The following is a 13,476-nucleotide window of genomic DNA, read 5'->3' on the forward strand; positions in this document are numbered from 1 at the left end:
ATCCCTCTCTGCCTCGTGGGATTGTTCTTGGGATTAAACATATCAGTATGTGTGAAGCCCTTAGAATAGGGCTTGGCACATTGTCAATACTCAACAAAGGCTGCCCTTTTACTACCATTATCATTATAGTAATGGTATATTTTGTCATTTGGAAAAAATGACTCCTCAGTAGCTGTTAAGTACCTGTATGTCTGAGATACCAAAGGGTGAGGAGCTGCAATGGGGGTGGTATGATTAGAAATCAAAAAGAGATAACATGATAAAAGTTCAGTATTGTTATAAAAGGTGAGTATGATTTTGAAAGAGGTTCTGTAGACTCAGGGATTTTTAGTACGTTAATAACAATGTAAATTGGAATCTGTTGTGTCAAAAGATTTTGTAGCAATTCTGAATGCCAATTTCCTGCCATTTGATTACAACTTTAAGCCCTTTCCTGGTGCATAGAAGTGAGTTGCACCTACCATCAGATCCCAGTTTATTTAGGGGGCCCTTTTGTTCCAGTCTTCCAGAATCTTGGTCTCAACCATAATCATATCCATAATGACAGAGGGGTGGTCTCATTGGAAATGGGAACTATCACTGCACCCTGAACTATTAAGAGGACAACTCACTGACATTAATCATCAGTGTTGCACAATAATTACCACTACCATTTCCAAATTCTCATCACATGGTTACAGATGAGAGTGTAACCATTAGGTAACCATTCCCATTCCCCTCTCCACCCAGTCCTAGTAACCTCTGTCCTGCTTTCTGTCTCTACGGAGTTGCCTTTTGTGACTGCTTCATATAAATAGGATGATGTAGTATTTGTCATTAGCATTATTTCAAGGTTTATCCATGTTGTAGCATGTCTCAGAACTTGGTTCTTTTTATGCTGAATTATATTCCATTGTATGTAGATACCTTACTTTGTGTATCAATAGATGGAACGTTTTTGGCTTTTGGAAATTATGAATAATGTAATGAACATTGCCATAAAAATATCTGCATGAGTCCCAGCTTTCAAGTCTGTTGGATAGATACTGAAGAGTGGAATTGCTGGGTCACATGGCAATCTTAGGTCAAAATGTTTTGAGAAATTGCCAGTTTTCTGGAGTGGCAGTACAATTTTACTCTTTGACCAGTTATGTGTTGAGAGTTAACAATTTCTCTATATCCTCACTGGCACTTTTTTTCACTTCAAAAAATCATTATAGCCATCTTACTAGGTGTGAATTGGAATCTCAGTGTGGTTTTGATTTGCATTTCCCTAATGTCTAGTAATGTTGAGCATCTTTTCATGTGCTTGTTGGCCATTTATATATCTTTTTTGAAGAATCATCTGTTGAAGTGCTTTGCCCATTTTTTTTTAACCTGGGTTGTTGTCTTTTCATTTTTGAGTTAATAGAAGCTCTTTATTCTGTATACTGCTTTTAAGATCTATGATTTACAGATACTTTCTTCTCTATTACCTGCCTTTTAATGCAACCCATCTATAATAGTTCACATTCTTTTTAAACACTTCATTGGCAAGATAGCCCACTGTCATTGCTTTCTCATGCACCTTGTAACTAGTACATAGCTGGTCTAATGAAACTAGACTGACGTCACTATGAAGGACAGGACTAGGTTCTCTTCCCAGGCCTCATATTTAATGACAGCTTATCTCTTGCTATTTTACAAGTTACCAGCATAAAACCTAGTTACTAAATGTATTTGTTCCTCTCTTCTGCCTTAATGCATTCATTAGGTCTTCTCCTTTGCTCCTGAATAAGAGTTGATAATCTAATTATGTGGCTCAGATTGCATTATTTAACTTAGGCTTTGACAGGTAGCAGGATTTTGGTGTTTTTTGTTTTTTTAATGTTGCATTTAAAAAACGTTAGAAAGTGCATTTGCTTTTGAGAAAATTAGGTTCTACTAAAGCTTAATATGTTTGTAAAATACATAGGAAAGCTTTTAGGATGTGTTAAGCATAAATAGATAAATGGGTTAAGATAAGTAGTAAATGGAGCCTGTGGTATACCTAAATAGGACTAGGTCTAAGATACCCAGTACTCCTAGGCACTCAATATATGTGAGATATCCAAGCACTCAAGATTTATGACATTACCATTCAAGAGGCACTGAATAGTCAAATACATAAAAGGTGAGTTAAAAATAGTCTTGAGGTCTTAATTAGATCTCTCATTTTGTCCCCATGTGTCCCGTGTACAAAACAAAACAAAACAAAAAAAAACCAAACAAATAAAAAAAACAAAGCCTATGGCTACTCCACGTGTCATCAGACAAAGGGCAGCTGTTTGCCAGTCTTATTCTCTGATCAGCAAGTGTGTGTGATTGGCTCGGGACACCTGAGGGTCTCTGCTCAAATCCCCTGGTCTTCAGATCTGTCTTCAGAAAAGCTGATGATACAGAGCCATGCTGGGGAAAGGGTATGAGGAGGTTAGAGGTCCAAAGACATTGTGGAACTCAGGATTTAGGTAGCAGGCCTCTTTCACCAGGCTTGCAAACACACTGATGGCATTTGCTTATACCAGTTTTTCCATAGTTGCTTCTCCCTGTTTCTGGATTTTTTTTTCTTCTTTTTCTTTTTTTTTTTTTTTTTTGTATTGGTGATTGAACTTCTCTAACACTGAGCTACATCCCCAGTCCTTTCTATTTTTAGATAATGTCTCACTATTTTTGCCCAGGCTGGCCTCGAACTTGCAATCCTGTCTCGGCGTCTGAGTCACCTGGGCTCCCTTTTTTGTTTTAAATTGATTTAATAAACTGTAATTTAAACTTCTCAATCTAGTCTGTGAATCTTTGTGTTCGGTGGCCTCTGGGGAGCCTGCCTGGTAGTGTACTTGAAGGCCTCTGTTGTATTTCCCTGTGACAATTCATATCAAAGTACAGAATTCATGTTGGGGGTGCAGGTCTCTTTCAGGCATGTATGGTCTGCATTTATTCCTAACCATCTACTTCGATATTTATGTAGAAGCAAATTTTCATCATAAATCCTCTCCTTCCTGATATTATAATGTCCCATATGCCATCTCCATCTTCCTCTTCCAGTGTTGAGTATTCACCAGGAGTGCCAGGAACTATCCTAGGTCCTGGGAGCTGAAAGGAAAAATAAGATCTTTGCCCAAAGGTCAAAAGCTATGGAATAGCATTAATGTATTCTGTGCAATGGCCTGGGGTGATCAGGAGCAGCTTGATTGATTTTTTTTTTTTGTAAATGATGAGATTGTAACTTTTCATATTAAAAGGCATATATAATTTTATTTATTTTGGGGGGAGGGTATTAGGGATTGAACTCAGGGGCACTTGACTACAGAGCTACATCCCCAGCCCTTTTTGTATTTTGTTTAGAGACAGGGTCTCACTGAGTTGCTTAGCACCTTGCTTTTTGCTGACACTGGCTTTGAATTCATGATCCTTCTGCCTCAGTCTCCCGAGCAACTGGGATTACAGGCCTGTGCTACCGAGCCTGGCAAATGAAAGGGCATTTTCGATAGAAGGAGCACAGTGCTTTTCTCAGTTCTGAAAGACTCAGCTCAAGAAATTAAAGCCCTCTGGCTATCCCAGACTTCAACAAAGCTTGGCAGTGGATCTGTAGAAGCCACAGGTGTGTGATCAAGATTAGGGAAGTGCTAAGAATTCTAAGATGTCCTCAATTAGGTTGCAGGCCAGAGAATGCAGGGAGAAGAGAAATAAGGTCATTTTAATTCACAGCTTCAAGTCAAATTAAAAAAAAAAAAAAAAAAAAAACTGCTACACATTTTTTTTCCCTGTATGTTGTATATTGCCCAACAAGGCCACATCTCATTCTACTTTTGGAACTATCCAAGGAGTAGCAAAACTATTCTTTATGGACCAACCTTCTATCCTAGACTTGGCACACTTTGTTATCCTGTCCCTTTTATGTATAGCCAATGTGGGTTCAATGTAAATGATTTATGTTTCTTCTCAAAATTTTATCATAAAACACCCTGACCCTTTAGGTGCAGTGAACATTTTCCCAGAGGCTGTTTGGACATGTTGCTGGTGGGTTAGGGAATGTTTTTCCAGGAGGTCCAAAAACCTTTTGCCTACTATCTGTATAGCTCAATAACTTATTTATTTTCAGAGACTTAGTATCAAAAGTTTAGAGCAGAAAAGGGCAGAGAGAGGGTGCAGCCAGGGCAGTCTCTCCCTCTTGTCCCTTACTTTGCAGGTTGTCATGGTTCTTCCCTCTGCTGACTACCCCTTCTCACTCTGCATCTCCTTGTCTGTCTGGTGCATGTTTATCAAACACTCATTATGTGCCAAGCCCTACATTAAACACTGCATGCCAGTTTTCCCTCTCATGGAGTGGGGAGGTGAACTTTGCCATGTAAGTCAGCATGTTAGGAGGTCTGTGCCACGAAGAAAAATATGCTGTGGAGGGAAATGCAATTGAGTTGAAGGTTTGTTTTTATGTTGTTGGGGACAAATGCCAGCTCGACACGTGCTCTGCTACTAAGCTACATCCCCAACCCTCAAGTTGCATTTTTATTTTTAGTATTTTTTTAAATTCTTTTATTTCCTAAGTAGCATTTTAATTTTTATTATTTTTTCTTTTATTTCCCAAGTTGCATTTTTTTAAATAGACGATCAGGAAGGGGCTCTGCTGAGAAGGTGACAGTGAAGATTTAAAGTGGATGACGGAGTGAGCAGGGAGGTCACCTGGGGAGAGGATTCTGGGCAGAGGAAGCAGTACATTGGAGCCAGAAGGCTGGGGCAGCAGGAGCAAGAAGGAGAGAGAAGATAGGGCTGAGTCATCCTCAGGGCTGCATAGGCCATGGCATAAGATAAGGACCTACTGAAGAGTTTTAAGTAAGGAATGACACAATCAGACTTATAACACGAGTGCTGTGGACACTACTGCGAACACACTAAAGAAGTTAGGACTGCTCTGTCATTTACCAGTGTGACTTTGTACTATCTGCCTCAATTTCCTCCAAGAAGAAAAGCAGGAGCTAATCCTAGTCCTTACTGCATAGGGTTGGGTTAAATGAGTTAATCTATGTAAAGCATAGATTAGCATAGCAAGTGCATATGCTGATATTACCTGGCTTCAACATATTAGATCAAGAAGCATGTGCCAGAGAAGTAGATTGAAAAAATAGGTGATTTTTTTTTCATACTTTTTTACTAATTTCTTGGAGAAAGGTTTATTGAATGGATCATTTTGCTTTTCAAACAAAGCTATAAACCTACTTCTAAAAATGTAGAAATTGATATTGTGGATACTTGATAGCCACGAACTGATTTGAAACATTGCAATTTGGGATTTGTTTTGGATTTTTTTTTTTGGGGGGGTAGCTGTTAATTTGTAAAGTCAACATATTCAAGGCTTCAAAAATGATAATGCTTAAATTGAAGGTTATGAGATTATGCATATCGATAACGGTAGGGGAAGAAGGAGGGAGAAGTCATGGACGACACTAAATTTGGGTGTTCAGTAAATGAGTGAATGAGTGTGCAGGAAACGCAGAGAAGGAAATCTGTAGGAATAAAGAGAATGCCATGCTGTGGACTCGTGACCCACAGATGTATTTAACTTACTCGGTCTCCCGCTTCGAGAGGTTTCTTGCGTGACCTCACTCCCTAAAACAAACAGAAACACAGATGCGTGCCTCATTTCTCAGCCCGAGGCCACCGTGTTCTTTGCTGGTGGAAAGCGGCCCCTTACGGTTATCAGTCCTCCCCGATAACCGCATCTGGCTCACACCTCCGTTAATGGGGCCTTCAGAGTCCAGCCTCTGCTCTTCTCCTGCCTCCACCTTCAGCCCTGCCCAGCGCACTTGACCTGGCGCAACACGCGTGTTAAACGCTCAGTCTCCGGCTTTAGTCCACTATAGTTTGGAGATGGGTACTGGCCTCCACGCGCCCGGCGCAGACCCAACTCCCCAAGCTCCAATCCAACTCCCAGCACAGCGAGAACCTTAATGCCCCGCCCATGCCCCCGCCCTCTGGACTCCTCCCCCTGCGGTCCCCGAACACTGCGCGCGCAGTCACTTCAGGCTTCAAACTCTGCCCCGCCTCCGGGAGGTGGCGCGCGCGCAGAATTCTGGCCTCAAGCCCCGCCCCTTCCCGGGGCCTCGCCCTAGGCCCCGCCCCACCCCGCCCCCGGACGCCAAGCGGGCGCCGCGACGTCCGGAGACCTTGGTTCGGACCTTCGTCTACTGTCCTTGCTGCTCGTGCGCCTCGTTCGCCGGTGCAGACCTTCGCGAGAGCTGCTCGGGTACTCGGGGATTATTCTTTTTAATTCCAGTTTTAAGTTTTGGGAAGACGCTCTGCTGCCAGCTGCTTTTCGTCCCCACCATCCTGGCGAGAGCTTTAGGCCGCGTCTAGGTGCTTTTCTCCTGCGCATTTTCTGCTTTCCCTAAGCTAGGTTGGGAGTCCTCCGGGCTCCTGAGCTGGGAGCAAATGCTCACCTGTGTAGCGCAGTGTTGTTTCGTTTCCTGGAGCTTCCCCCCGCCCCCGCATTTCTTAAAAAAGTGCCACTTCAAACCCATGTCACAGCCTGACCCTGAGGCCTCCCCTTTCTGTGGAAACTTAATTCTTTAAACAGGACAAGAGGGGTATGCGTTGCTTTCAGTCTGGTTAGGCTCCGTGAATGCCAAAAGTTTAAGAAAGGTAGGAGTTAACTTTTTTAAGGGCGCAGCGTTAAAGGTAATTATGGCACGAATTTCCTTCTTTTATCTTCCCCTCCCCACAGTCTAAGGAGCAGTGAGTTAGATCCAAAGATTCCAAGTTTTACAAGCCTTTGAGTATTGAAGTTCTTGGGGGCAGACACGAAAAGTAGCATCCCACTTGTCCGCTAAAGAGATTAAAAAATAGTTGAACTTTAGGCTCAAAGAGTATTTGCTTTCTGATTTAATAATAATGGTTAACTCATGAAAATGGTATCTGTCCAGAGCTCACAGTGAATCTTGCTCACTTTCTTGTGGGCCTGTTAGAAACGAGCTTGTTGCAAAAATGGGGGACATCGTGCAGTGCTCACAACAGCTTTAGGAAATTAGTGCCATTGTTGTCTTCATTGGAACTGAGGCTTGGAGAGGTGTAGCCTGAGGGCCCAGTTAATTCTTAGCTACCAAAGTCTTGAGCTGGAACTGGTACCTTCTTCTGACTGTTGGAGATCCAGGCTTTTAACCACCTTTGATCCAGCCCCTTCTTCACAGGTGCAGGCCTGGAGTAGTCTTGGCTGATTGCATTGAGAGTGCAATGCAGAAGAACACTGGCCCAATGTAAGTGCACAGTCAACTACAGTGGAATAGCCAGGGCCTTCTAAAACCAGAGTTCCATCTAAAAAGAGCCCTAGAGTGGACTGCCTGGGAGCAGTATGGGGTATGAGTGGGTCACTGAACACATGGCTGGGAGCCTGGATTTGAGTCCTCACTGCTCTGACTAGTTGTGTTGACTCAGTCATTCACCTCTCTGAGCTTTACTTTGACTTATATAGTGGTAAGATTTGTCTGGAACCATGACTTTAATGATTTACGTGGGGGTTTTTTGTTGTTGTTGTTCGTTTGTTTTAAACATAGTTGACACTCACTTCTCCCTCTTATATTTTCAGGGTGCCTTTACATTATTTTGGCTTTGGCTATGCAGCACTGGTTGCTACTGGTGGAATCATTGGCTATGCAAAAGCAGGTAAGAACTGTCTCGTAGCTGCTTAAATTCTTCACGTTGTTTCATTGGAGAGTGAGCCCCTAGGCTCTCAAAGCAGCAATGTTGTGGGGCCACTTTGCCTTAGGCCCCACAAAGTTTGCGTGCAACCAAAGGAGTCAGACTTCTGAACTTGCCTTTTGTTTATCTGGCCAAGCTGAGCCAGGACTCTTGTTTTTGCGTCTTTATCTAAAGATAAAGGCGGGGGTGGTATGGGTTGTTATTATCGTTGCCTGACATACATCAGCCTTGACTCCAGAATGCCATCTGTGCTCCTTTCGAGTGGGATGAGACCTCTGGTCTTCACTTACTCTTTTAAGTTTTGTGCTGGGGCCAGACCCAGGGCTTTCTTTGCTCGTGGTAGGCACATACTCTGCCTCTGAGCTGCAGCCCTCACATAATCATTTTTGAAGTCTCCTCATTAATCTACCTGTGGGGTATCAATATGCTTGCTTGCCTGTGTCCCCACTCGGCAAGCATGCACTGGAATTCCTGTTCTCTCATTCTCATTCCCTCTTGTTTGTAGTTGATTGACCCTATTTCCCTTTTGTGATTCTCATAAAGTCCCGCCTGTGCACAGCCTGTAGTGGGTGGGTCAGCCTGTAATGGCTGGTTAAGAAAAAGCCTAACCACAGATCCACCTAGGAGGGAAGGGCGCTGCTTCCTTTCTTGGATGGAGAATGACCATTTCTCCTTAGATTGGAAGAGCCCTACTGTTAGAGGAGAGCAGAATGGGGCTTGAGACCCTGACTTCTCTGGTAAGATGGACGTTTTCCTGCTTAAGGACTCCTTGGTTAAGAACCATGTGAAGAAAGCTTCTCTTCGCTCTGCTCCCCTGGAGGCCAGGGGAGTCTGGTTGATTTGGCAGATGAATCAAATGTCAGACATCATAATACAGCCATGTGTTTGCTTCCCTCCAGGTAGTGTGCCGTCCCTGGCAGCGGGGCTCTTCTTTGGAAGTTTAGCAGGCCTGGGTGCTTATCAGCTGTCTCAGGATCCCAGGAACATTTGGGTTTTTCTAGGTACGTCTGCCCTGATGTCTCCATAGAGCATGTCTGTATCCATCCTTCGTTTTACCAGAAGGCCCTGGTTTGGTGGGATGTGGCAGGTTCTTCACACTCACAAGTTTCCTGCCTCTGCCAAGGCCTAGGCGAATTTTAAAATGGGGATTTGTGTTGGTTTCTGTTTATCTTTCATGTATGGAATATGGAGAGCGTTTCATGTCTATCTTCCCTGAGAGATTAATTTTAGGCTTGCACAAGGCAGTATGTATCTATTACTCATTGTAGCTGGGTATTAACCACGGTCGGCTTGAGCATTATTGAATTGTCTGAGTTAGCTTTGCATCCATGTTGCGTTTTCCTATTTGAAAATCGTCTTGCTCTTTAGTGGTTGGCTAATTGTGTAAGACATAGGCCTTGCCTTCAGGAAGCTCTCGGATCCAAGGAAGTCAGACACAGATGTAGAAATGTGGAACTGTGAGCAGTCCAGGCAGGGAGGAGTGTGGGGAAAGGGAAGATTACTTATCAGGGTGGCTTTGGACACTTATTTGTTGGGCCCCATCCAGGTGTCAGATACTGTGAGGATGCGAGTGCCTCCACAAGCCCACAGTGTATCAGGTGCTGCTCTGGCTCTTAAGAGGGTGGGAGGGAGGACAGGCATGTTCACACAGTGGTCTGTGCACATCTCCCTGGGAAGCTCTCTTCCCAGCAATGGCAGGCTGGGAAAGGAGGATGTGCCTGGGCTCGGCTCTGCTGAACAGCTTCCTGATTCATGCACTGGGCTGACTGTGAGCCTGCTCTGCCCCATCTCATCCTCCACTCCCAGCACTCACCTCCTACCTACTTAAGGGAAAAAGCCTCCGGGTGGAGACTGCCCTGCCTCCATGAGCCTCCAGGTCTCCCTTGCCCTGTTCCCCTCCTCTCCAGGGCAGTCCCTCCACCTGGGCTCTGATCTCCTCCCTACCTTCCTCAGACTGTGCACTATCAAGAGTCCCTCCTGTTATTTGTTTTCCCCCTTCTTGGTGGATCCCTCTTATTGGTGCTCAAATGTGCTCATCTCTCCCCCATTTAAAAAAGCAACTGGTGACCCACTTCCCTTTACAGTTGCTGGCTTTTCCTTCTCTTTCAGAAACTTCTCTAAAAATCCATTTGTACTCCATCTTTATTTCTTTCCATCTCACACGTTGTCAACCTGCTTCAGTTCCCATTTTTATCCCCCTTGTCCGTGGAAAGGTGTCCCTGAGGCTGCCAGTGACCTGCATTTGTGCAGACTCCACTGTCAGTCCTCGTTTTACATGGGCTGTTGGCTGTTCCCAGCACATGTGACCTGTCATTTTCTGTTCCTGATTTTTCCTTTTGATCTTCTCATTCTCCTGTGTACCCATCTTCCTTTCTATCCATTAAATACTGAGTTTCCTAACACCTGGCTCATTTTGTCTTCTTCATACTCTCTTGACTTGACAATGTCATGGAAGATCGTTCATAAACACCAAAGACTCACAGGGAGTCACCAGTGACTCCCTCCTAGCTGTGCTCCCATGTGAGCAGCTGGCTGGCTGAGTGGTCTTTAGCTGTCGCAGGGCATCTGCATGATCTCACTCACTAGGTCTTCTCTTCCTTCATTTGGATCTTGGTTCCTCTCTTCCTGCAGCCTGTCTGGTATTTACTGGCAAGTCCTATCAATACCAGTAGTACCCTAAATTGTCCCCTTCTCTGTCTCCACAGCTACCTTCTTACCCCCAGTTCTTCCCACCTCTTGCCTGCATTCCTGAAGGAATTGCTTCATTGATACCCTTGTCAACCTTCTGGTTTCTCTATGGTTTGTTCTCTGGACACAGCTAGAATTATATTTTGGGGCTGCATTTCTGCTCACATGTCCGTCTGCTTAAATAGCTTTGAAGGGCTGCTTGCTGTTAGGAGGAGGACCAGAGTCTGGTGTGGCCTTCGGGGCTGCAGGTGGTCAGGCCCCTCTTCCTCACTAGCCATGTCTTCATGGGTGCCACAGCCACTTTTTGTTTCCTTGAGTGCACCGCGTTCCTCCTCCCCACAGTGCCTGTGACATGCTCTTCCTTCTGCCTTGCCTGAGCTCCCCGAAAGCCTGGTCCCCCATTATGTTTTGTGTGTAGCATTAATTGTACCCAGAATACAAATTTTACTTACTTTTTGTATGATTCTTGAGTGTGTGTGTGTGTGGGGGGGGTACTGAGGGCTGAACCCAGAGGCCCTCTACCTTTGAGCTATGTCCTCAGCCCTTTATTTTTTTGAGACAAGGTCTTGTTAAGTGGCCGAGGTTGTGCTCCCTGTGCCTCAGCCTTCCTAGTAGCAGGAGTTCCAGGTGTGCGATGGCTGTTACGTGGCTGGCTTGTGTGATTCTTTACCCTGGTTACCCCTGCAGACTCGAGACTCTCTGAAAGGGTAGAGACCCTGTTGTTACAGTTGCCTTCTCAAGCACCGAGTGCTGTGCTTAGCAGTTGTCCGTATTTGGATAGATCCCCAGCAGGAAGATGGAGAGGGAAGAAACACAAGGCATGAAAAAATCCTGTAACATTTTGGACAAAACTAAGGCATTTATGGCTAAAGTGGGCGTTTTGCAGAAGAGTTTTGGGAAATTGAAGCCAGAAAGGCAGGCTGGGCCCAGGTTGTGAAGGGTCTTCTTTGGCCAGAATTTGTGCCTAGACCTTTATAATGTGGGCAGCCATGGAGCTGGCCCCGCCTGAGGCAGGAGGAGGAAGTGCAGGATGGAGTCAGGGCTTGAAAGCCGGGTGGGACTCTTGGCACTCCAATGCTCTTCTAGAAGATACAAAGACTTTTGACTCTCTTTCACCAGCTACATCTGGAACCTTGGCTGGCATCATGGGGATGAGATTCTACCATTCTGGGAAGTTCATGCCTGCGGGTTTAATCGCAGGGGCCAGGTATGTCGCCTTCTGTTGCTCTTACTTACCAGGACGCCATTCAGTTTATTGCCAGAGCCACTTTATACATTCAGAAATTCACTTGTTTGAATAAATTTTACCTGATCCTAAATATCAACTCAAATTAATTCATACATAAATAGGACAGGCTTCAAGAGCAGTTATTGATTTATATGTCACAACGGTCTAAGGATCTTCATTCACTATGGAAATGGTTTTGCTTTTAAATTGCTCTCTGGTGGTCCAGGTGCCTTCCCACGGTGCAGAAGCCTCAGGGTAAAGCTGTGACTGTGGCTGCCACGTGGCTTTCAGCCAGGGCTCCACATTTCTTGGTTGTATACTTGTTCTTTGATACTGAAAATACTGCTAAAAGGAAATTCTGATGGACTCCTCTGTTTTGTAATCAACTTTTATTATCAAAAACAAACACAATTGTCTTAAATATTGTAGTCCTTACATATAATAAAGACATTCTGAAGGCAAGGGAATTTTTAAAAATCTGATTCAGAAAAAATTATGGTCCCCATATTTGGTCGTAGTACGCTGTCTGTCAAGCAAGGGCTGTAAACCGACTGGAGATTTTGCATTAATTAGCTCTGTGACCTGGGAGGCCTTGATCTCTCTCGTCTTCAATTTCTTCATCTCTTCATATTATTGGCAGTTGGATTGGAACCACATGCTGTTCTCAGACTTAAGTGCAGTGTTGTTGTGTGGTGCTGTTTTCTTTTTCTGGTTTCTTCCCAGGGAGGATTGTTCCACCTTGGTACCTCCCTTCCTGTGCAGCTGTGAGGGAGAGCTGTGACCTGCAGAGTACTAGTCCCTTAAAAAATGGTCACCTGTTCTGTCTTTTTCCTGATGTTTTTTGTTTGTGTTTCTTTTGAACAGTTTGCTGATGGTTGCCAAACTTGGAATTAGTATGTTGAATAGACCCGAACCATAGGGTCACATCCCAGCTTCAACTCACGAAGAATTAAATATCTTCAGACTTTCACTGTTCTCAGTGTATTGAGGGAAAGAAGTGCAGCACATTTACATGCTCTGAGATTTTACTTCAAAAACCAAACCAAAACAACACCGAATTCATTGGGGGGAAAAATTAGTCATTACTGTCACAGCCCTTCAGAGGTGGCGAGGATATAGCACAATCATACTGGCTTCCTTGTATGGTTCAATTCAGTGATGAGATCAGGGTGTAAAATATGAGGTGTAAACATTGGGAGTCCTGAAACAGTGTGAAAAAGTGTCATGGTGAGATTTCAGATGTGTGTTCTTTTCATTTTACAGCACAGACCTACTCTGAGATTATGTAAAAGGAAATATCAGTGAAAATAAATTTTACTATAAATAACATTTTCTTGGTGTCTTCTTTACCAGACCTGTCAGAAATATAGAAGGAGATTGGATAGAAATATAGAAGGAGATTGGATAGAAATATAGAAGGATATTGGAAATATAGAAGGAGGTAAATGTGAAAGTTTTTTAATAGCCCGTTTTGAATAAGGACCAAGGATAGTTATTTTGGTATACATTGCCTGGGAGTTTGTTTTAATAATGATCTCTGAGGGTTTCTAAGATAAGAACTATCAGAAGGAAAAAGAGAAAAAGAAAGAAATTTTGCTTAAGTAGTTCATCTGTAAATGTGGAACTGAAAGACCTCTCCAGAGCTTGGATTACCTAGCATTGGACACAGTGGCTGGATACTGGCACATATATTTTTTTTTTTACTTTATTTGAATATGTTCATTATTGAGAATTAACCTAGTAACCTTATCCCCTGTTTGGTTTTCTTTCTTTTTTTTTACAGTTTGTTTTTCTAATTACAGTGCTGGGAATTAAACCCAGGAACATTCTACCTTTGAGCTACTTCCTCAGCTCTTTCTTTTCATTTGAGACAGGGT

At 43.7% G+C, this 13,476-nt stretch overlaps 1 protein-coding gene across 2 annotated transcripts; it reads left to right on the plus strand.

Annotated features, from left to right (window-relative positions):
• The first annotated feature begins 6,110 nt into the window (after positions 1-6,110).
• On the plus strand, positions 6,111-12,928 carry LOC143401577 (transmembrane protein 14C). 2 transcript variants are annotated; one of them, XM_076859187.1, is made up of 6 exons: positions 6,111-6,235; positions 7,162-7,241; positions 7,571-7,647; positions 8,583-8,684; positions 11,491-11,578; positions 12,464-12,928. In XM_076859187.1, the coding sequence occupies exons 2-6, from the start codon at positions 7,219-7,221 to the stop codon at positions 12,516-12,518; spliced, it is 345 nt and encodes a 114-aa protein (XP_076715302.1). In that variant the 5' UTR covers positions 6,111-6,235; positions 7,162-7,218; the 3' UTR covers positions 12,519-12,928. The 2 variants fall into 2 exon arrangements, with proteins under 2 accessions (XP_076715302.1, XP_076715301.1); XM_076859186.1 differs by having other exon boundaries at positions 6,112-6,235; positions 7,176-7,241.
• Positions 12,929-13,476: the final 548 nt, after the last annotated feature.

Source organism: Callospermophilus lateralis, chromosome 6 (assembly GCF_048772815.1).
Source record: "Callospermophilus lateralis isolate mCalLat2 chromosome 6, mCalLat2.hap1, whole genome shotgun sequence".
Taxonomy (NCBI): domain Eukaryota; kingdom Metazoa; phylum Chordata; class Mammalia; order Rodentia; family Sciuridae; genus Callospermophilus; species Callospermophilus lateralis.

What these genes read in the sequence shown, in the direction of transcription:
- LOC143401577 (XM_076859187.1), top strand. Translation starts at nt 7,219, where the DNA reads ATGCAGAAGAACACTGGCCCAAT. An exon ending in CAGAAGAACACTGGCCCAAT is followed by an intron (nt 7,242 to 7,570) that starts GTAAGTGCACAG and finishes TTATATTTTCAG; the next exon opens with GGTGCCTTTACATTATTTTG. An exon ending in CATTGGCTATGCAAAAGCAG is followed by an intron (nt 7,648 to 8,582) that starts GTAAGAACTGTC and finishes GCTTCCCTCCAG; the next exon opens with GTAGTGTGCCGTCCCTGGCA.